This window comes from Ammospiza nelsoni, chromosome 32, assembly GCF_027579445.1.
Source record: "Ammospiza nelsoni isolate bAmmNel1 chromosome 32, bAmmNel1.pri, whole genome shotgun sequence".
NCBI lineage: Eukaryota > Metazoa > Chordata > Aves > Passeriformes > Passerellidae > Ammospiza > Ammospiza nelsoni.
This window is the reverse complement of record NC_080664.1, coordinates 1,824,133-1,850,572: the sequence shown is the minus strand read 5'-3', so window position 1 is coordinate 1,850,572 and position 26,440 is coordinate 1,824,133. Positions and strand designations below refer to the sequence as shown.

General features: G+C 50.6%; 1 protein-coding gene across 1 annotated transcript in view; it reads left to right on the top strand.

Annotated features, from left to right (window-relative positions):
• POU6F1 (POU class 6 homeobox 1) overlaps window positions 1-26,440 on the top strand; it is a 49,725-nt gene that overhangs the window by 5,971 nt on the left and 17,314 nt on the right. Inside the window, 6 exon segments of the mRNA XM_059491153.1 lie at window positions 427-766; window positions 6,777-6,844; window positions 7,101-7,144; window positions 7,147-7,179; window positions 7,728-7,822; window positions 24,971-25,139. Coding sequence (XP_059347136.1) covers window positions 427-766; window positions 6,777-6,844; window positions 7,101-7,144; window positions 7,147-7,179; window positions 7,728-7,822; window positions 24,971-25,139 — 749 coding nt within the window.

Below are 26,440 nucleotides of genomic sequence, written 5' to 3'. Positions count from 1 at the left end.
CCGGGTCCCTCTCCCGGGGTCCCTGTCCCGGGGGTCTCGAGGGTCCCTGTCCCGTGTCCCTGTCCCAGGTCCCTCTCCCGGGGTCCCTGTCCCGTGTCCCTGTCCCGTGTCCCTGTCCCGAGTCCCTGTCCCGGGGTCCCTGTCCCGGGGGTCCCGGTGTCCCTGTCCCGTGTCCCTGTCCCGTGTCCCTGTCCCGAGTCCCTGTCCCGGGGTCCCTGTCCCGTGTCCCTATCCCGTGTCCCTGTCCCGGGTCCCTGTCCCGTGTCCCTGTCCCGTGTCCCTGTCCCGGGGTTCCTGTCCCGTGTCCCTGTCCCGTGTCCCTCTCCCAGGGTCCCTGTCCCGGGTCCCTGTCCCGTGTCCCTGTCCCGTGTCCCTGTCCCGTGTCCCTCTCCCGGCGCTCCCGGCGCTCCCGGCTGTCGCTCGCAGCGCCCCCAGCGGCTGCGGCCGGCACGGCGCCTGCGGCAGCGGCCTGCGCATAAATTATGTTCATGACGCAGCGGCCCCGAAACCCCGGGCAGCGCCGCCGCTCCCCCGGCGGGACCCCCCGGGCGGCACCGAGCCCCCCGTGACCCCCCCCGTGGGCAGCGAGCCCCCCGTGACCGCCCCCCGGGGCCCGCAGCCGGCCCGCGCTGCCGGGGCCGCCGCCGCCCCCCGCCCCTTTGTGCCGCCGCCTCCGTGGCCGCCGCGGCGATCGCGGGAGCGGCGAGAGCGCCGGGGACCCCCCCGACCCCCCCGGGGCTCCCCCGGACCCCCGACCCCCGGCTCGGTGAGTGCGGGGCCGGGGCGGGCGGGGGGCGGCGGGCCCGGCGCGGTGAATATGCAATGGCGTAATTAGCATAATTTATATATTTATGATAAAGAGCGCTGGGGGGGGCGGGGAACGGGAGAAAACGGCGGAAAACGGGGGGACAGAGGGGGGGGGCAGCAGGATTTGGGGGGGAAAGGGGGTCAGGGGAGATTGGGGGAGCAGAGGGGCTCGGAGCGGGGCGGGGGGGCCGGGAGGGGAACTGGGAGAACTGGGAGGAACTGGGGAGAGACGCGCAGGAACTGGGGGGGGGGGGGGGGGGCACGGTGGGGACTGGGGGGATCGGGGGGTGCCGGGGGGGACCCCGGATTAGGGGACACCCCTGGGGGGACCCCGGAATTGGGGGGGCAGGAAAGGGGGGCTGGAGAGCCCCGGGGCAGGGAAAGGGGGGATGTCCGGGGGGGCAGGAGGATTTGGGGACACAGGGCGCGTTTGGGGACAGTTTTGGGGTCCTGGCCTGGGAGGGACCACCGGGATTTGGGGGGCAAAGGCGGTTTGGGGGTGAGAGAGGCTTAGGGGGTCTGGGAGGGAATTGGGGAGAACGGGGGGACACGAAGTCTCCGAGTGGGGGCAGGTGGGAGCGGGGTGCACCTCGCACAATTGGGGTCCCTGGGGGCACCCCGGAATTTGGGGGGGGGGTCCGTGAATGGGGGTAATGCAGAAATTGGGGGGCGCGGAACGAAGGTGACCGCCCTGAGAGGGGCATGAGGAATTTGGGGGGCTGGGGTGGATTTTTGGGTGTTGGAGAGGAGAAGCAGCGCTGAGGGGGGCAGGACATTGTGGGCGGGTCCAAGGGGGATTTGGGGGGGCAAGACAGGTTGGGGGGGCTGTGGGGTTTGGAGGGGGCGCTGGGTTTGTGGGGGAAACTGGGGGGACACCACGTGTTGGGGGGCACAGAAATGGGGGGTGAGGGGGGTCCCTGAGGACTCCCCTCAGTTTTGGGGTTCAGGAAGGGGAGGAGGGGCTGGAGAGCCCCGGGGCAGGGAAGAGGGATCGGGGGGGGGGGGCAGGAGAGGACCCTCAAACCCCGGATCCCCAATCTGGGACGCCTCAAACGGGGTGAGGGGTTGGGGACAGTTTTGGGGTCCTGCCCGGGGAGGGGCCCCCGGGATTTGGGGGGCAAAGGCGGTTTGGGGGTGAGAGAGGCTTGGAGGGGTCTGGGGGGGAATTGGGGAGAATGGGGGGACACGAAGGCTCCGAGTGAGGGCAGAGGGGGGTGGTGAGGATTTAGGGGGGCTTTGGGTTAGTGAGGGTCACCCCGGAACTGGGGGGGTCAGGGAAATTGAGAGGAGGGGGCTGGAGACCCCCGGGACAGGGAAGGGGGTGTGAATGCCCAGCTGGGGGGAGCAAGAGGAGTTCGGGGCTGAGTTTTGGGGTACAGGAGAAGAGAAACAGGGCAGAGGGGGGCAGGACGTTATCGGGGTCCTGTTGGGAACCCCAGAGGGGATTTGGGGGGGAAAGGCAAGGCAGGGGAATTACAGGGGGGTACCGAGGTATGGGGGGGGGTCCAAGGACATTTTGGGGTGCTGCAGAACAGTGGGGGGGGACTGTGAGAGTTTGGGGGGACTGAGCACCCCATAGAGGGGGCATTGCCCCACAGCCACCCTGAGCCCCTCCTTTGGTGGTTTTGGGGTGGGGGAACCTTCCCTGGGAGCTGCACAGGGATGGGGGCCATGGGGGTCCTCACTTTGGGGGTGAAGGGTTGGGGCTGGGTTGTCCTGTGCCCCCCCAAACCTGTCCTACCTGTCCTCAACCCCTCCATCCGTGGCCATCCCAGGGTGACTCTTGTGCTTGAACCCCTGCACCCCACACGAGCCCCCCAAAGGGACAGTGGGGCACAGCACTGACCCCTCATCCCATTGATCCCATTGATCCCATTGATCCCATTGATCCCATTGATCCCATTGATCCCGTTGATCCCGTTGATCCCATCCCACTGATTACATTGATCCTGTTGATCCCATTGATAGCATCCCATTGATCCAGTCCCATCCCATTGATCCTATTGATGCTATCCCATGGATCCTGTTGATCTTATTGATCCCATCCCATTGATCCCATTGATCCCATTTCATCCCATTTATCCCACCCAATTAATCCTGTTGATCCTGTTGATAGTATCCCATCAATCCCATCCCATCTATCCTATCGATCCCATTGATCCTATTGATCCTGTCTCATTGATCCTGTCTCGTTGATCCCATCCCATTCATCCCATCCCATCGATCCCATTGATTCTATTGATCCCATTGATCCAATCTCATCCTGTTGATCCCATTGATCCCATCCCATCAATCCCACCGATCCCATTGATCCCACTGATCCCATCCCATTGATCCTGTTTATCCTATTGATCCCATCAATCCCATTGATCCCATCCCATCTCATTGATCCCATTGATCACTTGCTGTCCCATTGATCCCATCACATTCCATTCATCCCTTCCCATTGATCCCATTGATCGCATCCCATCCCATTGATCCCATCGATCCCATTGATCCCATCCCATCCCATCGATTCCACTGATCCCATTGATCCCCTCCCACTGATCCCATTGATCCTGCTGATCCTGTTGATCGAATCCCCTTGATCCCATTGATCTTGTTGATCATATTGACCCAATCCCATTGATCCCATTGATCCCATCCAATTGATCCCATCGATCCCATTGATCCCATTGATCCCACTGATCCCAACCCATTGATCCCATCCCATCGATCCCATTGATCCCATTGATCCCATCGATCCCATTGATCCCATCCCATCGATCCCATCGATCCCATTGATACCATCGATCCCATTGATCCCATCCCATCGATCCCATCGATCCCATTGATCCCATCGATCCCATTGATCCCATCCCATCGATCCCATCGATCCCATTGATCCCATCGATCCCATTATTCCCATCCCATCGATCCCATCGATCCCATTGACCCCATGGGTTGCAGGCCCAGGGGTTCTCATGCCCCCACCCCTGTGCTGCCCCCCAGGCTGTCCCGTGCCCTCGGGGGCACTCAGGCCCTGGCATCGCCCTCCAGGTTCTGTATGGGGGCACCAAACTCTGCCCTGGCTTGGCAGGGATGGCAATCCTGGGAATGGAAACTCTGGGGTGCCCCTGTGGGGTTGTGTTTGGGGGGCCCCAGGACCAGGGGAGGGATGAGAATCTTCACTCCATGTTTCAGGAGGCTGATTTATTATTTTATTATATGTATTATATTAAATATATATCATTAAATAAGAAATAATTTGTTATATATAAATAATATATTATATATTATATAAATATTGTATGATATATAATGTAATTTAATGTAATATAGTATAATATAATATAATATAGTATAATATAATATAATATAATATAATATAATATAATATAATATAATATAATATAATATAATATAAATAATATATTATATATAAATCATATATTATATATTATATAAATAATATATGATATATAATTAAAAATGAATTATATATGATAAATAATATATGATGGCAATAAATAATATATGTTCTATAAATCATATATATATATACAGTAAAAAAATAAATATATTAAAAGAAAGAGAAAGGAGACATCAGAAGGCTTTAAAAGAATGAATAATAAAAACTTGTGACTACTCAGAGCCTCGACATAGCTGGATCATGATTGGTCATCAAATAAAAACAATTCACATGGGACCAATCAAAGATTCACCTGTTGCTAAACCATCTCCAGACCACATTCCAAGCAATCAGATAATTCTTGTTTACATTTCTTTTCTGAGGTTTCTCAGGAGAAAATCCCAGTGAAAGGATTTTCATAAAATATCACAGTGACAGCACTGCAGGCTGCTCCCGCTGCCAGGGGCTCCAGAAATGCTGCAGCTTTCTTTTGGGGTCAGGATCCTGTCCCCTGTTTTAGTTTTATTCTTATTAATCACTATTATTATTATTCACTAATTATTATTGTTATTGTTATTGTTATTGTTGTTATTATTATGTTTGTGTTTATTATTATTTGGTTTTATTAATTTTATTTTATTATTATCATTATAATTATTATGTTTGGGGTTTATTATTCCATTATTATTATTTATTTTTTTCACTATTATGTTTTGTTTTACTATTATTATCATTATCATCATTAGCATCATTATCATCATTATAATAATCATTATAATGTTTTGGGTTTACATTATTTCATTATTGTTATTGTTGTTATTATCATTATTATGTTTTGTTTTGCTATTATTATCATCATCATTATCATGTTTTGGGTTTGTTATTATTTTGGTTTTTATTTTTATTTTTATTATTATCATGTTTTGAGTTTGTCGTTATTTGTTTTTATTATTTTAATTATTATAGTTATTATCATTGTTATTGTTATTATTGAACACCAAAACATAATAATGATAATAATAATAATGATAATAATGATAGTAATGATAATGATAATTAGAAGAAGAAGAAGATTACACCCAAAATTTAATAATGATGGGTCCAACTTTTGGACCCTTCTCTGCCTCATCAACACCTAATTAACATGGAAATTAAATCCACATGGAGACTGGGAGCATCCTAAATATCCTTCTCTCACCTTTTTTCCCCTCTTTCTTTATTTTTTAATATTTTTATTAATATTTTATGCATTTTATGCCTTCCCTCCATCTGTTGCTCCATGGCTCCTCCTCCCTGCCTGCCCTCACCACCATCTGCATAAATGATTTGTCACATTAAATGCCAAAAAATGCCCCAAAAAGTGTGAAAATCGGGATGTGTGATGGGGAAGGGATCTGGAGCTGGATGCCCACCTGCATCCAGCCTGGAATCACAAATGTCTCATTAATTGGCTCGTTAATTACTCTTCTCTCCCGGGTTATTTGTGTGTCCTCCCAGCAGCAGCAGCAGCAGCAGCGAGAAATCCAAGGATTTCTCCTTGAAACTTTTCTGTTTCTCCTGAGTCACCTTTCCCAAATTCCTCCTTTTTGGGGGGATCTTTAGCGGGGGATCCTGGGGCTCCCACGTTTTTGGGGAGCACGGGAGCAGCCAGAGCTCGGCACGGGAACATCTCCAATGTTTTGTGTTCCTCCAGGCCACAGCCAGGCACCCCAGGACTCGGAGGAGCCAAAAAACCAGGAGGGGCAGAACCCCAGAGAGCCGGAGCCAGAGACCCCAAAAAACGGAGCCCAGAGACCCCAAAACCCAGAGAGCCAGAGCCCAGAGACCCTAAAAAACCTGCACAACCGGAGCCCAGAGACCCCAAAACCCAGAGAGCCGGAGCCTGGAGACCCCGAATTCTGCAGAGCCGGAGCCTGGAGACCCCAAAAACAGAAAGCCGGAGCCCAGAGACCCTGAAACCCTGAGAGCCGGAACCTAGAGACCCCAAATCCTACAGAACCGGAGCCCAGAGACCCCAAAACCAGAAAGCCAGAGCACAAAGACCCCAAAACCTGCACAGCCGGAGCCCAGAGACCCCAAAACCCAGAGAGCTGGAGCCCAGAGACCCCAAATCCTGCAGAGCCAGAGAACAGAGGTCTGAAAACCAGAGCCAGAGCCCAGAGACCCCAAAACCTGCACAGCCGGAGCACAGACATCCCAAAAACCGGAGCCCAGAGACCCCAAATCCTGCAGAGTCGGAGCCCAGGGACCCCAGAACCCGGAAACCCAGAGCCCAGGCACCCCAAAACCCAGAGAGCCAGAGCCCAGCAACCCCAAAATCCGGAGCCCAGTGACCCCAAAACCTGCACAGCCAGAGCCCAGAGACCCCAAATCCTGCAGAGTTGGAGCCCAGAGACCCCAAATCCTGCAGAGTTTGAGCCCAGAGACCCCAAGAGCCAGAGCCCAGAGACCCCAAAAACCAGAGAACCAGAGATCCCAAATCCTGAGGAGCTGGAGAACAGACACCCCAAAACCAGAGAGCCATAGCCCAGAGACTCCAAAAGCAGGAGAGCCGGAGCCCAGAGACCCTAAAACCCAGAGAGCCAGAGACCCCAAAACCGGAGAGCCAGGGCCTGGAGACCCCAAAACCCAGAGAGCTGGAGCCCAGAGACCCTAAAACCCAGAGCCCAGAGACCCCAAATCCTGGAAAGTCGGAGCGCAGAGACCCCAAAACCCGGAGAGCCAGAACCCAGATTTCCTGAGAGCTGCAGCCAGGACAGCAGAAAGCCGGAGCCCTGAAACCCTGGGAACCCTGAAACCCCGGGAGCTCTGAAACCTCGGGAACCCCAAAACCTCGGGAACCCTAAAACCTGGGAACCCTGAAACCCTGGGAACCCTGAAACCTGGGAGTCCCCAGGCGCCCCCAGCCCAGGACGGGGGGCAGGAGCGCCATCCAGCCCCGTGTGCAGAGGGAGGGTCCCTCACCCCAGAACGAGCAGTGGGTGAGTACCTGGGACCCCCAAAATCCGTGGGATTCCCTTCCTTCCCCCTCCCATTCCCCCTTTTCCCTTTTCCCTTCCCTGTCTGACAGGAGTGGGGGCAGAGGAGGGGATGGGCCCACCTGGGACAGCGAGGAGCAGCTTTGCCACCTTTTCCCACCTTTTCCACCTCTCCCCACCTTTTCCAGCCTCGGGAGGAGGAAGAAGCTGCCCCAGGACTTTGGGGTGTTCCCCCCAATCCTGGCAGCTCTGTGGGGCAGGTGAACCCACCTGGGGGTGAATCCAGAGCCCACCCATCCCATGACCCTCCCTGTCACCTGCTGAAGAAGTGTCCCCAACAGTTTGAGTCCCCTCAGGGTCCACCATGGGCTTGGGGGGACAGCCAGGTGTCACCTGGAGATTTGGGGACCTCTGTGGGCTCCAGAGAGGTGATTTCACCTGGCCCATCCCGGGTTTTTAGGGTTTCAAAGGGGGTGAGAGGAATCCCAGAACCCCAAATCCTCCCGGGGACCCCCAGGTTGGTGACAGCCCCTCGTTGTCCCCTCACGCAGCATGTGGCAGGTGTGACCCTCCCCACCTGTGCCAGGCCACCATGGAGCCGTGCCCGGGGCAGCCCCAGGAGGCCCTGCTGACGGTCAACGAGCAGGTACGGACCCCAAAACGGGGCTGGGACCCCAAAACTGGGCTGGGACCGCAAAACTGGGCTGGGACCCCAAAACTGGGCTGGGAGCCCAAAACGGGCTGGAACCCCAAAATGGGGCTGGAACCCCAAAACGGGGCTGGGCTGGGAGCCCAAAACGGGGCTGGGCTGGGACCTCAAAACCAGGCTGGGACCCCAAAACCGGGCTGGAACCCCAAAATGGGGCTGGAACCCCAAAATGGGGCTGGGACCCCAAAATTAGCTGGGACCCCAAAACGGGGTGGGACCTCAAAACTGGCCCGGGCTGGGACCCTAAAATGGGACTGGAACCCCAAAACCGGGCTGGAGAGGGGGACCCCAAAACCGGGCTGAGGGGTGAGACCCCAAAACCAGGCCTGGACTGGGACCCCCACCCCAGAACTGGGCTGGGGGGTAAGACCCCAAAACTGGCCGGGGATGGGACCCCAAACCGGGCCTGGATTGGGACACCCACCCCAAAACCAGGCCGGGGAGGGGGACCTCAAAACCAAGCTGGGGTGGGACCCCAAAACAGGGCTGGAGAGGGGCACCCCAAAACCACGCCTGGACTGGGACCACCACCCCAAAACTGGGCTGGAGATGGGACCCCAAAAGTGGCCATGGGTGGGACCCTGAAATCGGGCTGGGGGTGGGACCCCAAAACCGGGCTGGAGAGGGGCACCCACCCCAAAACCAGGCCGGGGAGGGGGACCCCAAAACCGGCCCGAGGGGTAAGACCTCCACCCCAAAACGGGGCTGGGGGTGAGACTCCAAAACTGGCCATGGCTGGGACCCCAAAACCGGCCGGGGTTGGGTCCCCCCCCCAAACCAGGCCAGGGCTGGGACCCCAAAACCGGCTGTGGGTGTGACCCCCCTCCCTGTGTGCCCTGGGATGGGCTGGAACACCTGCAGGAGATTTGGGGGGCTCACCTGGCCCTGCACCCCGCCTGTGGGGCTGGAGGGAACACTCTGCAGATGTGGGGTACCGTTTTGGGGTGCTGTGGGTGTGGGGGTGATGCAGGTGGGGGGGATACCCGCTGTGTTTTGGGGTGCTGCAGGTTTTGGGGGCTGCAGGTTTTGGGGGCTGCAGGTTTGGGGTGCTGCAGGTTTGGGGTGCTGCAGGTCTTGGGGGCTGCAGGTTTTGGGTGCTGCAGGTTTTGGGGTGCTGCAGGTTTTGGGGGTGGTGCAGGTTTTGGGGGCTGCAGGTTTGGGGTGCTGCAGGTTTGGGGGTGCTGCAGGTCTTGGGGGCTGCAGGTTTTGGGGTGCTGCAGGTTTGGGGTGCTGCAGGTTTTGGGGGCTGCAGGTTTGGGGTGCTGCAGGTTTGGGGGTGCTGCAGGTTTGGGGTACTGCAGGTTTTGGGGTGCTGCAGGTTTTGGGGGCTGCAGGATTTGGGGTGCTGCAGGTTTGGGGGGCTGCAGGTTTTGGGGTGCTGCAGGTTTGGGGTACTGCAGGTTTTGGGGGCTGCAGGTTTGGGGGCTGCAGGTTTGGGGGGCTGCAGGTTTGGGGTGCTGCAGGTTTTGGGGGCTGCAGGTTTTGGGGGGCTGCAGGTTTTGGGGTACTGCAGGTTTGGGGGTGCTGCAGGTTTTGGGGGCTGCAGGTTTGGGGTGCTGCAGGTTTTGGGGTACCAGCTCGATGGGTTCATACAGGCTCAGGTGGAACAGCCAGGTTTAATAAATCATTAATTAATCCCCAGTTTAATAAAGGACAATGAGAGACAAGGACCACAGAGCAAAGTTGTGAAAAACACAGTCAGTGTCCTGTGAAAATTTAAAAGTTTGGTAAAGGACAATAGGAGACAAGGACCACAGAGCAAGGTGATGTGAAAAACAGGTTCATTGTCCTGTGAAAGTGTAAAAAGTTTAATAAAGAACAATAGGGCACAAAGAGAACAGAGCGAAGGTTATGTGAAAAACACGGTCACTCTCTTGTGAACATGTAAAAAGTTTAGTAAAGGATGATAGGAGACAAGGACTGTAGAGCAGAGGTGGAAAAACACAGTCACTCTCATGTGACAATTTTAAAGTTTTATAAAGGACAGTAGTAGACAAGGACCACAGATCAAAAGTTATGTGAAAAACACGTTCAGTGTCCTGTGAACGTTTAAAAAGTTTAGTAAAGGGCAATAGGAGACAATAGGAGACAAGGACCATAGAGCAAAGGTGTGAAAAATACAGTCACTTTCATGTGAAAATTTAAAAGTTTTATAAAGGACCATAGGAGAAAAAGAACCACAGAGCAAAGGTGGTGTGAAAAACACATTCACTGTCCTGTGAAAATGTAAAAAAGTTTAATAAAAAACAATAGGAGACAAAGAGAGCAGAGCAAAGGTTATGTAAAAAACCACGGTCAGTGTCCTGTGAACGTGTAAAAAGTTCAGTAAAGGACAATCGGAGACAATAGGAGACAAGGACTATAGAGCAAAGTTCATGTGAAAAGCGCATTCACTCTCCTGATAAAATGTAAAAAGTTTAATAAAGGACGATAGGAGATAAGGGCCACAGGGCAGAGGTTGTTATGGCATCAGCCAAGCCCGCACTGTTATCTTCAGGGACACCCCTTAAATACCTTTTCCCTTACATCATTCTTTGCATATTCATAGCTTCGTATGCATATTCATGACTACTTTGCATATTCACGACCTGTTTTGCATGGCCCCTCCTCGGGGTCGCCTTTTAGCTCCGGCTGTTTCTTGGCTTGGTTTTGGCTCCTTCTCTTTGTCACCTCCAGTTCTGGGCCTGGCCCTCGCTGCCTTCAGGGGTGAGCGCTGTGAGAAACGCCAATCACTTGTTTTTAAAATTTTAAAAGTTTAATGATAATAAAATGGTTATAAAAACAGCAACATAATTAGAGTAATAAAAATTTGGACGATTTGGATTAGGACACTGACATGCGTGATATGAGACAATAGAAACAAAGAGTTACGGACAGTCCGGGTACCTTTTCTGGGCAAAATAAGCCCAAAAAGGACCCACGTTAGCAGAGGATTAACCCGTAAAGCAACAGCCTGTTGCATATTCATACACCTCATCCATGATGCATAAATTCCATCCAAACACAGGATTCTGTCTGGGCAGCGTCAGCTGCTTTCTCTGAAACCTGATGGCTCTTCAGGGCTGAACGAGGCAGGAAGAATTTGATTTCTCCTGGTAATGGGGCAATAAATTCTCTTTCTCTGAAAGATTCAGGTGTCCTGTGGCTGCTATCTCAGTGGGAGTACCTCATTCTTTTCTTTAAAAAAATATCCCACATACATAGTTTATATTTTAGCTACAGAAGTGACATTTCAACTACAAAATTACATTTACCATCCTATTAAAATGCTAATACAGCACCACTAATCAATACAACATAATGCATGCAGTATGTACAAATATACAAATATACAAATATACAAATATACGAATATACAAATATACAAATATACAAATATCTATTTAGAGCCATCCAATATGCACTTTTCACAGTGCTGGTGGTTGGCAGATCTGTACAGGTGTGCTCATTGTGTGTCCCCATGTGCACAGGTGTGCCCATTGTGTGTCCCTGTGTGTACAGGTGTGCTCATTGTGTGTCCTCACGTGTACAGGTGTGCTCATTGTGTGTCCCTGTGTGTACAGGTGTGCTCATTGTGTGTACAGGTGTGCTCATTGTGTGTCCTTACGTGCACAGGTGTGCTCATTGTGTGCCCCTGTGTGTACAGGTGTACTCATTGTGTGCACAGGTGTGCTCATTGTGTGTCCTTGTGCACAGGTGTGCTCATTGTGTGTCCTTGTGTACAGGTGTGCTCATTGTGTGCCCCTGTGTGTACAGGTGTGCTCATTGTGTGTACAGGTGTGCTCATTGTGTGTCCCTGTGTGTACAGGTGTGCTCATTGTGTGTACAGGTGTGCTCATTGTGTGCACAGGTGTGCTCATTGTGTGTCCTTGTGTACAGGTGTGCTCATTGTGTGTACAGGTGTGCTCATTGTGTGTCCTTGTGTACAGGTGTGCTCATTGTGTGCACAGGTGTGCTCCTTGTGTGTCCTCACGTGTACAGGTGTGCTCATTGTGTGTCCCTGTGTGTACAGGTGTGCTCCTTGTGTGTCCTCACGTGTACAGGTGTGCTCATTGTGTGTACAGGTGTGCACAGGTGTGCTCATTGTGTGTCCTTGTGCACAGGTGTGCTCATTGTGTGTACAGGTGTGCTCATTGTGTGTACAGGTGTGCTCATTGTGCGTCCTTGTGTACAGGTGTGCTCATTGTGCGTCCTTGTGTACAGGTGTGCTCATTGTGTGCACAGGTGTGCTCATTGTGTGTCCTCACGTGCACAGGTGTGCTCATTGTGTGCACAGGTGTGCTCATTGTGTGTCCTCACGTGCACAGGTGTGCTCATTGTGTGTCCTCATGTGCACAGGTGTGCTCATTGTGTGTCCCTGTGTGTACAGGTGTGCTCATTGTGTGCACAGGTGTGCTCATTGTGTGTCCTTGTGTACAGGTGTGCTCATTGTGTGTCCTCACGTGCACAGGTGTGCTCATTGTGTGTACAGGTGTGCTCATTGTGTGTTCCTGTGTGTACAGGTGTGCTCATTGTGTGTCCTTGTGCACAGGTGTGCTCATTGTGTGTCCCCATGTGCACAGGTGTGCTCATTGTGTGTACAGGTGTGCTCATTGACTGTCCCTGTGTGTACAGGTGTGCTCATTGTGTGTCCTCACGTGTACAGGTGTGCTCATCCTGTGTGCATTGGGTGTTATCCCATCCAAACAGGCATTTAACACAAGCACACTGATATCAGCCTTTGCACTACTATGTCTAAGCTTAATAATAACAGAAATAAAAATTATATCTTTATAACAAAGTTATTTTAACTTTCCACATATAAAATCCATTTAATATTTGCAAAAAGCCAATATTATAGTGTGTATCTATATCAGCTATTGCACTGAGCTTATGTAACACCAGACATACAAACTATATAACAAAGTTACTTTAACACAACACATATAAAATTCAATTTAATGTTTACAAAAAGCCAGTATTATAATGTGTATCTGTATCAGCTATTGCACTGAACTTTATTAACAAATACAAATTATATCTTTATAACAAAGTTACTTTAACAGACTCCAAAACCTGCACAGCCACATATAAAATCCATTTTAATATTTACAAAAAGCCAAATTATAATGTGTATCTATATCAGCTATTGCACTGAGGTTAATTAACAAATACAAACTATATCTTTATAACAAAGTTACTTTAACACGTATAAAATCCATTTAATATTTGCAAAAAGCCAGTATTATAATGTGTATCCATATCAGCTATTGCACTGAGCTTAGTTAACAAACTCTATCTTTATTAACAAAATTACTTTAACACCACATATATACAATCCATTTAAATATTTGCAAAAAGCCAGTATTATAATGAGTATCTATATCAGCTATTTCACTGAGCTTAATTAACAAATACAAATTATATCTTTATAACAAAGTTACTATAAGAGAGACTCCAAAAACTGCACAGCCACATATAAAATTTATTTAATATTTGCCAAAGCAAATATTATGATATGTATCTATATCAGCTATTGCACCCAATTAACAAATACAAACTATATAACAAAGTTACTTTAACACCACACATAGAGAATCCCTTTCAATATTTGCAAAAAGCCAATATTATATGTATCGATATCAGCTATTTCACTGAGCTTAATTAACACCAGAAATACAAACTATATCTTTACAACAAAGTTACTTTAACACATATACAATGCATTTTAATATTTGCAAAAAGCCAAAATTATAGTGTGTATCTATATCAGCTATTGCACTGACCTTAATTAGCAACAGAAACACAAACTATATAACAAAGTTGCTTTAACACCACAAATAAACAATCCATTTCAATATTTGCAGAAAGCCAATATTATACTATGTATCTATATCAGATATTTCACTGAGCTTAATTAGCAACAGAGACACAAACTATATCTTTATAGAAAAGTTATTTCAACATCCCACACATAAAACCCGTTTGAATATTTGCAAAATGCCATTATTACAGTGTGTATCTATAACGCTGGGTGGGGTGATTTTCACCAGGGGAGAGGAGGAGGAAGGAGAGGAGGAAGGGTAGAGGATGGGAGATGCCCCAGAGCTGCAGGAGCCTCTAAAACCAGGGAGCAATGGCAATTCCCACTCACCCTGAGCCCCAAAACAGGAAAACTGAGAGCCTGGGGTCCCTCCTTGGAACATTGGTAATTTAGGGGTTTTCCCCATTGTTTTTTTTATCTTTCAATACCCAGTTTCATTTATCAGCAAGCCTGAAGTTTATTTGTGAAAGCAAATCTCTTTTTCCATTCATCAATCAGTGGAATCCTTTTTAATTTTAAACTTCTTCAGCTTGCTCTGCTCACCACACACTTCCAAAGCTTTTCACCATTCCTACATTTTAGCCAACAAAAAAAAAATTCATGCCCATTGGCTAAAAATTACAGAATTGTCATTAATTAGCAGTTCATCCTCTATTGATCATTGATTTCTTTTCTCGTGCTGTTTCATTCCCATTTTCAGTCTCTTTACTGCCTTTTTCCCAGCCAGGGAGGGTTCCAGCACAGCTGTGGGCTGCCCGTGTCTCTCCTTTATCTCTGGGCTCTGCAGAATGTCCTTGTGCTCCATAAATCCTGCATTCCTCGCGTCCAATCCCAGCAAAAACATCTCCCTGTCCCAGGCTTTGTTTGCTGAAAACCATTTTTTTTTTTTTTTATGTTTTCCAGCACAGCTCCAAGGCTCGGCCGCTTCCCCAAACTGGGTTCCCAAAATCCCATTTAGTGATAAACCTTGCTGCACTGCTGGAAAACTTAATTAAAACAATTCATTAGGACAGTTGTTAGGAAAGTTTTATCGTTTCCAGTGCAGGTTTGTGAGTGGTTCAGGAAAAAATAATCTATAAACACCAGAGGTTGTGTCCAAAGAGGAGCCAGAGGAATCCTTTTGCTTTATTCAAATAAAGGCACAGGCCATGGGGCATTCCCTGGGATTTTTGGAGGATGCAGCCTCCTTTTTATCCCAATTTTCCTCTTTTTCCCCATTTCTGAGGTACTTGAGAGGTACAGACTCCCCAAAATACCAAAGATTCCTCTCTAATGTATAACCTTCCCTTTTAATTTTTAGTTCTTAGAGAATTGAGGGGGTTTTTTCCCATTTCTGAGGTGCTTTGGAGGTTCAGACTCCCCAGAACTCCTGATACCAAAGATTCCCCTTTCATGTATAGCCCTGCACTTAAATTTTTAATTCTTAGGGAAATGAGGGGTTTTTTCCCATTTCTGAGGTACTTTAGAGGTACAGACTCCCCAAAATACCAAAGATTCCCCTCTAATGTATAAGCCTGCCCTTTAATTTTTAATTCTTAGGGAAATGAGGGGATTTTTTTTCCCATTTCTGAGGTGCCTGAGAGGTTCAGACTCCCCAGAACTCCTGATCCCTAAGATTCCTCTCTAATGTACAACCCTGCCCTTTTAATTTTTAATTCTTATGAATTTAGGGGGTTTTCTTCCCCACTGTTTCTTTTTCATCTCTCAATATTCCAACTTCATTCATCAGACATTTTATTTCAACGTCTAATTTCCATTTATCAGCAAACCCAAAGTTTATTTGTAAAAGTTTATTTTTTTCCATTCATCCATCAGTGGAATCCTTCCCATGGTTTCTTTCATCTCCAAGTTTTATCCCCCAGCAGACCCAGAGCTGGTTTGGAAACACAAATCCCTCATTCCTCCCAGGTGGGAACAGAGAACAAATTTCCTTGTGTTTGATCCCTGTTCCCTCTGCAGTCCTGTCTGGGATGGGCCCTGGGGACATTTCCTTGTGTTTTTCCAAGGTCATTTCATTCCCTTGTCCATAACTCTGAAAAACTCAGAAAAATCATCCCAAATCTAAAGCCTTCCAAGGCAAAACTGATATTATAATAATATTCATTAATGTACCAACTCCCAGGCTTAATTTGGTTCAATTCCCTGATTTTTAATTAGTTGAGATAAATTTATACATAAGATAAATGTATATTTAACCTAAGAGAAAAATAAAAGCTTTTCCCACACCGTTCTTTTTTTTTTTTTTCCCAGTAAAAAAAGATAAAATCAACTTAGCAAAAAATAAAACCCCCAAACCGACAGCACATGAAATAATCTACTTTAGATTATCCCAGCAATATTTAGTTGCCCAACAAGCTGCTCAATAAAAATTGCTAAAATTGTTAAATTGATAATAAAGGCAGTGTTTTTGGGGACAGTTAAAAGTCTCATTGGTCCCACACAGCTCAATCAGGTCCTAGAAAAGGGAAAATTCAGCTCAGGTTATTGAAGAGCAGGAAAAGGAAAAATCAGCTGAGGGTTGATTGAATTCCCAACTCATTTTCTGTTCTGGCAGCTGTGGGGTGAAATTCTGGCATTGGTGGAGGGACCACCCCAAATCCTGGGGTAACCTGGGAGCCTTCCCTGCACACCAGTGCCCTCCCCACTCAGAACTGGTCAGACTGGTGGGGCTGGGACGGGGAGACCCCGCAGTGCCCAAGGAGCTGTGGGAATCTCGTCCTTTCCCTCCAGGAATTCTGAATTTCCCTCATTTTGTGCTGCCCCACCCCAGCACTGCCCCCCTGTGCCAGCTCTGTCCTGCAGGAATTGGAGCCCCGAAACCCGGGGGGGGTCAGGAATGGTCAGAGGCAGAGGGGAAAGTGACATTTGGTGACAGGGACAGTGAGTGACCCTCGGGGAGCACTGAGTGACCCTCGGGTGCCACCCTCAGTGAGGGGCAGTGACCCTTGGGGTGCCACCCTCAGTGAGCACTGGGTGACTTTCGGGTGCCACTCTCAGTCAGGGGACAGTGACCACTGAGTGACCCTCCGGTGCCACCCTCAGTGAGGGGGACAGTGACCACTGAGTGACCCTCGGGTGCCACTCTCAATGAGGGGACAGTGACCACTGAGTGACCCTCGGGTGCCACTCTCAGTCAGGGGACAGTGACCACTGAGTGACCCTCGGGTGCCACTCTCAATGAGGGGACAGTGACCAGTGAGTGACCCTCGGGTGCCACTCTCAATGAGGGGACAGTGACCACTGAGTGACCCTCCGGTGCCACCCTCAGTGAGGGGACAGTGACCAGTGAGTGACCCTTGGGTGCCACCCTCAGTGAGGGGACAGTGAGCACTGAGTGACCCTTGGGTGCCACTCTCAGTCAGGGGACAGTGAGCACTGAGTGACCCTTGGGTGCCACCCTCAATGAGGGGACAGTGAGCACTGAGTGACCCTTGGGTGCCACCCTCAATGAGGGGACAGTGAGCACTGAGTGACCCTTGGGTGCCACCCTCAATGAGGGGACAGTGAGCACTGAGTGACTCTTAGGGACAGTGACCCTCAGGGTGACCCCCGGCTGCCACCCTCAGTGAGGGGACAGTAACCTCTGAGTGACCCTGGGTGACAGTGACCACTGAGTGACCCTGAGGGTGCTGATGCCGAATTTTGCCCCAAAAGGCGAGAATAACTGCTTAAGAGACTCAGCTTAAGTCAAATAAGCAGGAGGTATTTTGTTGCGACGCGTCGGACAAATCACAAAATGGATTTCTAAGTTTTCTGTAACAAAACCAGGCCTTTTATACATTTTGGATATATGATTACATCAGATCATATACATAATCATATCTTTGCATGAATATTCATATGGGGCGTGGTGTAGGCGGAGCGTGGGCGGGGACACCTCTTTTGAGGATCATCTTGGTGGTCGTTCCGGTTGCCTTCATCATGGGCTGGGGTCTCCTGATGAGTCTTCCTCCTTAAACTTTTGAACTTCTTTCCTAATTTGGCCAATTCCCGGTGTACTTGGCTTGATCTCTATGGCTTGGCAAAGTTCTTAGGGTCAGTTTGACATTGTTGGCTCTTAACATGCTTAGCCCATCAGTTCCCTACCCCTATCTCTCTTTCTTGTCATTGTGTTTCATACTTTAGCCGATTTATTGCTCTAGGTGTTTCCTAAATGCTATGCTTTCTTCAAATGCCTCACATTCTATGTTTTAACTCATTATTTCTTGAAGGCTATCTGTTTTGGGGCTTCAGTGCCACCCTCAGTGAAGGGACAGCACTGAGTGACCCTCGGGGACAGTGAGCACTGAGTGACCCTTGGGGACAGTGAGCACTGAGTGACCCTTGGGGTGCCACCCTCAGTGAGCACTGGGTGACTTTCGAGGTGCCACCCTCAGTGAGGGGACAGTGAGCACTGAGTGACCCTCAGGGACAGTGAGCCCTGAGTGACCCTCAGGGTGTCCCCCCCAGTGAGGGGACAGCACTGAGTGACCCTCGGGGTGCCACCCTCACGGGACAGTGAGCACTGAGTGGCCCTTGGGGACAGTGACCCTCGGGGTGCCACCCTCAGTGAGCACTGAGTGACCCTCGGGTGCCACCCTCAGTCCCCACCCTGGGTCACTGTCACCTCCCTGAGGGTCAGCTGGGCTTGGTGCCAGAGGAGACCCCACAGAGACCTGGGTGACACCAGAGACCCCAACACCAGCACTGACCACTGACCTCTGACCACTGACCACATCTGAGAGACCCTCACTGACCTCACTGACCACTGAACCCCACCCCAGGGACCTTCACTGACCACTGACCTGCAGCTGACCACTGACCACTGACCCCATCTGGGACCCTCACTGACCTCACTGACCACTGCACCTTATCTGAGACCCTCACTGACCACATCTGAGACCCTCACTGACCGGTGAACCCCACCCCAGAGACCCTCACTGACCACTGCACCCCATCCAAGGGACCCTCACTGACCACTGACCCCATCTGGGACCCTCACTGACCTCACTGACCAATGACTATTGACCACTGCACCTTATCTGAGACTCTCACTGACCAGTGAACCCCATCTGAGGGACCCTCACTGAACACTGACCACATCCAAGGGACCCTCACTGACCACTGACCCCATCTGAGACCCTCACTGACCTCACTGACCAATGACTACTGACCACTGACCCCATCTGGGACCCTCAATGACCACTGACCCCATCTGGGACCCTCACTGACCACTGACCACTGACCACATCCAAGTGACCCTCACTGATCACATCCAAGGGACCCTCACTGACCTCACTGACCACATCTGAGGGACTCTCACTGACCACTTGTGTTAAAATTTTAGAAGTTTAATGAATGAGTTTAAAAGTTTAATGAGTTTAGTAATGAAAACAGTAATAAAAATTAGGACAATAACAATTTGGACAATCAAAGTTATGACAATAAAAGACAATAAAAAGCAAAGAATTGCGGATGTCCGGGTGCTTTGCACTGTGCCCCAAAGCACCTCTTGCTACCAAAGGATTAACCCTTAAAAGCAATAACCTATTGCATATCCACGGATCTCATGCATGATTCAAACATTCCTTTCACACCACAGTTTCTGAAGTTTCCTGAAGCTTCTGTTCCATTTTAGCTCCCCCCATCTTGTAAATCAGCCTTGGTTCCTCGCAGTCTGAGCTGTCCTGATAAGGAGCAGTAATTCTTCTCGGGGATCTCGGTGTCTGTGCTGTTATCTCTATCCAGATAGGACAATGTGAAAAATTCCTTGATTATCTTATCCATTCCTTGAGCTAGTTGCAAAAAGTCTCTTACATCACATAGTTTTTATTTGAATATTATGCTATAGGTTAAAAACTGTATTTACTGCACTACTTAAAAGAGATTAATACAGCTTGACTTTCTAACATAACATACAGTATTTATTTTAATATTTGCTAAGAGGCAATCATAAAATATGCATTTTTCACAATAACTATATCAGCTATTTCACTGCTATGTTTAAGTTTAGTTAACAACAGAAAAAAGTTAATATTATACTAATATATTACTATAATTATATTATATTAATATAAAACTTTAATATTATACATACGGTGTTCATCTTAAAATTTGTATAAAGCTGATATTGTAAAATGTATTTATAATGGAAGAGAGGGAGGAGAAGGAAGTGGCGGAAGGAAGGAAGGAAGTGGCGGAAGGAAGGAAGGAAGTGGCGGAAGGAAGGAAGGAAGTGGCGGAAGGAAGGAAGGAAGTGGCGGAAGGAAGGAAGTGGCGGAAGGAAGGAAGTGGCGGAAGGAAGGAAGTGGCGGAAGGAAGGAAGTGGCGGAAGGAAGGAAGTGGCGGAAGGAAGGAAGTGGCGGAAGGAAGGAAGGAAGTGGCGGAAGGAAGGAAGTGGCGGAAGGAAGGAAGGAAGGAAGGAAGGAAGGAAGGAAGGAAGGAAGGAAGGAAGGAAGGAAGGAAGGAAGGAAGGAAGGAAGGAAGGAAGGAAGGAAGGAAGGAAGGAAGGAAGGAAGGAAGGAAGGAAGGAAGGAAGGAAGGAAGGAAGGAAGGAAGGAAGGAAGGAAGGAAGGAAGGAAGGAAGGAAGGAAGGAAGGAAGGAAGGAAGGAAGGAAGGAAGGAAGGAAGGAAGGAAGGAAGGAAGGAAGGAAGGAAGTGGCGGAAGGAAGGAAGTGGCGGAAGGAAGGAAGTGGCGGAAGGAAGGAAGTGGCGGAAGGAAGTGGCGGAAGGAAGTGGCGGAAGGAAGTGGCGGAAGGAAGGAAGGAAGTGGCGGAAGGAAGTGGCGGAAGGAAGTGGCGGAAGGAAGTGGCGGAAGGAAGGAAGGAAGTGGCGGAAGGAAGGAAGTGGCGGAAGGAAGGAAGGAAGGAAGGAAGGAAGGAAGGAAGGAAGGAAGGAAGGAAGGAAGGAAGGAAGGAAGGAAGGAAGGAAGGAAGGAAGGAAGGAAGGAAGGAAGGAAGGAAGGAAGGAAGGAAGGAAGGAAGGAAGGAAGGAAGGAAGGAAGGAAGGAAGGAAGTGGCGGAAGGAAGGAAGGAAGTGGCGGAAGGAAGGAAGTGGCGGAAGGAAGGAAGGAAGGAAGTGGCGGAAGGAAGGAAGGAAGTGGCGGAAGGAAGGAAGTGGCGGAAGGAAGGAAGTGGCGGAAGGAAGGAAGGAAGTGGCGGAAGGAAGGAAGGAAGGAAGTGGCGGAAGGAAGGAAGTGGCGGAAGGAAGGAAGTGGCGGAAGGAAGTGGCGGAAGGAAGTGGCGGAAGGAAGGAAGGAAGTGGCGGAAGGAAGTGGCGGAAGGAAGTGGCGGAAGGAAGTGGCGGAAGGAAGTGGCGGAAGGAAGTGGCGGAAGGAAGTGGCGGAAGGAAGTGGCGGAAGGAAGGAAGGAAGGAAGGAAGGAAGGAAGGAAGGAAGGAAGGAAGGAAGGAAGGAAGGAAGGAAGGAAGGAAGGAAGGAAGGAAGGAAGGAAGGAAGGAAGGAAGGAAGGAAGGAAGTGGCGGAAGGAAGGAAGTGGCGGAAGGAAGGAAGTGGCGGAAGGAAGGAAGTGGCGGAAGGAAGGAAGTGGCGGAAGGAAGGAAGTGGCGGAAGGAAGGAAGTGGCGGAAGGAAGGAAGGAAGGAAGGAAGGAAGGAAGGAAGGAAGGAAGGAAGGAAGGAAGGAAGGAAGGAAGGAAGGAAGGAAGGAAGGAAGGAAGGAAGGAAGGAAGGAAGGAAGGAAGGAAGGAAGGAAGGAAGGAAGGAAGTGGCGGAAGGAAGTGGCGGAAGGAAGTGGCGGAAGGAAGGAAGGAAGGAAGGAAGGAAGGAAGGAAGGAAGGAAGGAAGGAAGGAAGGAAGGAAGGAAGGAAGGAAGGAAGGAAGGAAGGAAGGAAGGAAGGAAGGAAGGAAGGAAGGAAGGAAGGAAGGAAGGAAGGAAGGAGGAAGGAGGAGGAAGGGGAAGGAAGGAGGAGGAAGGAAGGAAGGAAGGGAGGAGGAAGGAAGGAGGGGGGGGAAGGGGAAGGGAAGGGGGAGGAAGGAAGTGGAGGAAGGAGGAAGTGGCGGAAGGAAGTGGCGGAAGGAAGTGGCGGAAGGAAGGAAGGAAGGAAGGAAGGAAGGAAGTGGCGGAAGGAAGGAAGTGGCGGAAGGAAGGAAGGAAGGAAGGAAGTGGCGGAAGGAAGGAAGGAAGGAAGTGGCGGAAGGAAGGAAGTGGCGGAAGGAAGTGGCGGAAGGAAGTGGCGGAAGGAAGTGGCGGAAGGAAGTGGCGGAAGGAAGTGGCGGAAGGAAGTGGCGGAAGTGGCGGAAGTGGCGGAAGGAAGGAAGGAAGGAAGGAAGGAAGGAAGGAAGGAAGGAAGGAAGGAAGGAAGGAAGGAAGGAAGTGGCGGAAGGAAGGAAGTGGCGGAAGGAAGGAAGGAAGTGGCGGAAGGAAGGAAGTGGCGGAAGGAAGGAAGTGGCGGAAGGAAGGAAGGAAGTGGCGGAAGGAAGTGGCGGAAGGAAGTGGCGGAAGGAAGGAAGTGGCGGAAGGAAGGAAGTGGCGGAAGGAAGGAAGTGGCGGAAGGAAGGAAGTGGCGGAAGGAAGGAAGTGGCGGAAGGAAGGAAGGAAGTGGCGGAAGGAAGTGGCGGAAGGAAGTGGCGGAAGGAAGGAAGTGGCGGAAGGAAGGAAGTGGCGGAAGGAAGGAAGTGGCGGAAGGAAGGAAGTGGCGGAAGGAAGGAAGTGGCGGAAGGAAGGAAGGAAGGAAGGAAGGAAGGAAGGAAGGAAGGAAGGAAGGAAGGAAGGAAGGAAGGAAGGAAGGAAGGAAGGAAGGAAGTGGCGGAAGGAAGGAAGTGGCGGAAGGAAGGAAGTGGCGGAAGGAAGGAAGGAAGTGGCGGAAGGAAGGAAGGAAGTGGCGGAAGGAAGGAAGTGGCGGAAGGAAGGAAGTGGCGGAAGGAAGGAAGTGGCGGAAGGAAGGAAGGAAGGAAGGAAGGAAGGAAGGAAGGAAGGAAGGAAGGAAGGAAGGAAGGAAGGAAGGAAGGAAGGAAGGAAGGAAGGAAGGAAGGAAGGAAGGAAGGAAGGAAGGAAGGAAGGAAGGAAGGAAGGAAGGAAGGAAGGAAGGAAGGAAGGAAGGAAGGAAGGAAGGAAGGAAGGAAGGAAGGAAGGAAGGAAGGAAGGAAGGAAGGAAGGAAGGAAGGAAGGAAGGAAGGAAGGAAGGAAGGAAGGAAGGAAATGTTTTAACACTTGGGGAGGGCTCAGAAATTACTCTGGGGGCACTTTGGGGTCTCTGTTGGTTCTGGCCCTGCTGGGACCCCCTACTCCAAATGAGGTTCTGGGCCAGTGGGGACTGGGGACGTCCCTGAGACTGGGAATGTCCTTTGGGATTGGGAATGTCCCTGGGATTGGGGATGTCCCTCAGAACTGGGAGTATCCCTGGGTCTGGGAATGTCCCTCAGGACTGGGAACGTCCTTTGGGACTTGGAATATCCCTGGGACTGGGAATGCCCCTGGGACTGGGAATGTCCCAGAGATTGGGAATGTCCTTTTGTTCTGGGGATGTCCCTGGGCCTGGGAATGTTCTTCGGGACCGGCACCGTCCCAGCCCCCGGGGTGTGTGTGTGGCGCTGTTGCCGCCGTGCAGGGCCGGTCCCGCTGATATCGGCTCTGCCGGGCGGGATAAGGAGCTCGGTCCCTCCCGCCCGGGCCGCTGCTCTCGGCTCGGAGCCCGGCGGTCCCGGCCCGCTCCCGGCCATGGCCGCGGGGCTCGGGTCCCTCACCGTGTACGTTCCTGTCCCCGCCACGCTCCTGCAGGTACGGGGGGAGCCCCGGCACGGGGGGCTGCGGGTGTGCGGCAGGAGCTCGCTGGGTTTGGGGAGATTTAGGTTTGGGGTGATGGCTCTGTTCAGGAGGTTCTGGTTCTGTTTGGGGGTGCCGGCTCTGTTCAGGGGGTGCTGATTTTGTTTGGGGGTGCTGATTTTGTTTGGGGGTGCTGGTTCTGCTTGGAGGTGCTCGTTCTGTTCGAGGGGGTGCTGCAACTGTGGGGGTTTTGCTGTAGGTTTGGGGGTGCCAGCTCTGTTTGGGGGTGCCGGTTCTGTTTGAGGGTGCTGGTTCTGTTCAGGGGGTGCTGCAGCTGTGAAGGTTTTGCTGTAGGTATCGGAGTGCTTTAGGTTTGAGGGTCCTGGTTCTGTTTTGGGGGTGCTGGTTCTGTTCAGGGGGTGCCGGTTCTGTTTGGGGGTGCTGGTTCTGTTCGGAGGTGCTTTAGGTTTGGGAGTGCTGGCTCTTTTCAGGGGTTGTTGGTTCTGTTTGGGGGTCCCAGTTCTGTTTTAGGGGTGCTGCAGCTGTGGAGGTTTTGCTGTAGGTATCGGGGTGCTCGTTCTCTTCAGGGCGTGCTGGTCTCTTTGAGGGTGCTTTAGGTTTGGGGTGCCGGCTCCGTTTGGAGGTGCTGATTCTGTTTGGGGTGCTGATTCTGTTCGGGGGTGCTAGTTCTGTTTGGGGGTGCCGGTCCTATTTGGGGATGCCGGTTCTGTTTGGGGGTGCTGGTTCTGGTTGGAGATGCCAGTTCTGTTTCATGGTGTTGGCTCTGTTTTGGGGGCGCTGGTTCTGTTTGGGGGTGCTGCAGCCGTGGAGGTTTTGCTGTAGGTTTGGGATGCTTTACGTTTGGGGGTGCCGGTTCTGTTCAGGGGGTGCTGGTTCTGTTTGGGGGTGCTGGTTCTGTTTGGGGGTGCTGCAGCTGTGGGGGTTTTGCTGTAGGTGTCAGGGCGCTTTAGGTTTGGGTTGCCGGGTCTTTCTGGAGGTGCTGATTCTGTTTTGGGGGGGCTGGTTTTGTTCAGGGGGTGCCGGTTCTGTTTGAGGAGTGCCGGTTCTGTCTTGCAGGTGCTGGCTCTGTTTGGGGGTGCTGATTCTGTTCAGGGGGTGCCGGTTCTGTTTGGGGGTGCCGGTTCTGTTCAGGAGGGGCTGCAGCTGTGGAGGTTTTGCTGTAGGTATCGGGAGGCTTTAGGTTTGAGCGTGCCGGTTCTGTTTTGGGCTGCTGGTTCTGGTTTGGGGCTGCTGGTTCTCTTTGGGGGGTACTGCTGCTGTGGGGGCTTTGCTGTAGCTTTGGGGGTGCTGCAGGTAAGGGCGTGCTTTAGCTGTGGGGGTGCTGTGAGTTTGGGGGTGCCGCTGGCAGCGTTTCACCCGCCCGAGGTGTCAGCCGGGGGTGCCCCTGGGGTTGGGGCGCTGACAGCAAAGCTCCGAGCTGTTGGGGGCTGGGACTCCCCCACCGTTCCTCGATCCCGCGGGGTTCCGGTGGGCTCTGCACCCCAAAACCAGGGAGGCGGGGGGGCCCTGGGGGGCGCGGCCGGGGTGACGCACCCGGAGCTAATTTTGGGGTTCATTTCCAGGTTATTGTCATGTCCAGCCACGAGACCATCCGGGTGCTGGAGGTGGGGGTGGATGGGGACCCCAAAACGGCCGGGGAGGGAGTGGGGGGGTCCCCGGCACAGGGGGGCCCCCCAGGTGTGGAGGACGCTCCCGCCAGCACCCCGAGCTCGTCCGGCGGGGGGGCAGCAGGTGAGAAACCCTTCCCTTCCCTTCCCTTCCCTTCCCTTCCCTTCCCTTCCCTTCCCTTCCCTTCCCTTCCCTTCCCTTCCCTTCCCTTCCCTTCCCTTCCCTTCCCTTCCCTTCCCTTCCCTTCCCTTCCCTTCCCTTCCCTTCCCGGGATCGTTCCCAGCAGTTCCCCATGATTTATTTAAAATATGGATATTGATCTAGTACCGAAATCCAACTGTGACGGACAAAAACTCCTAACAGTTCAAAGTTACAAAGTGGATGTTTATAGTAGGATAACTCCCAAATACACACTGCAATTTACAGGTGATTACAGAGTCCTTTTATCAATACAAGTATTGAACACCCAAAACACAAATACATATTCATAACTTGGGTACATGCCATTCCCAGTATGGATATTGATCTATTGTCGCAGACATTTCTCCACAGAAATCCTTTCTTTCAGATTTCTGTGTCTTCTGGAAGGCAGAGGCCTCAGAAGGGAAGGTAAATAATTGTTATCAGCTGCTGTGGAATGCAATAGGATTCACCTTGATTGGCTCATTTTCTATGTTTATAATTAAGGGCCAATCACCAGTGCAAGCCAGGGGACTGAGTCCTTGGCCACAGCTTTGTTGTGGATTCTTTTCTATCTCTTCCTAGCTAGCCTAGCTGCTCTGCAAAACCTCTCTCTATATTCTTTTTAGTATAACTATAATGTATTATATCATATATTAATAAATCAAGCCTTCTGATTCAAGATACAAGATTCACCGTCTCTCTCTCACCAGCTGCGCCCACTCAGGCGCGGTAATAATCTATGGCTTTTGATATCCAAAATCTATGGATTTTGATATCCATAGATATCAATTCAATACAAGTATTGAATACCCAAAATACAAATGCATATTTTATAACTTTGGTACATCCCATTCCCATTATGGATATTGATCTAGTACCAATATCCAAAAACTCTCTGACAGTTTAGAGTTAGAAAGTGGATGTTTGTTGTGAGATAACTCCCAAATACACACTGCAATTTACAGATGATCACAGAGTCCTTTTATCTATACAAGCATGGAATACCCAAAATGCAAATACTTATTCATAACTTTGGTACATCCCATTCCCAATATGGATATTGATCACTGGATTTTGATGTCCATAGATATCAATTCAATACACGTATTGAATACCCAAAATACAAATGCATATTCATAACTTTGGTACATCTCATTTCCAACATGGATATTGATCTAGTGCCGATATCCAACCGTGAGGGACAAAAACTCTTAACAGTTTAGAGTTAGAAAGTGGATGTT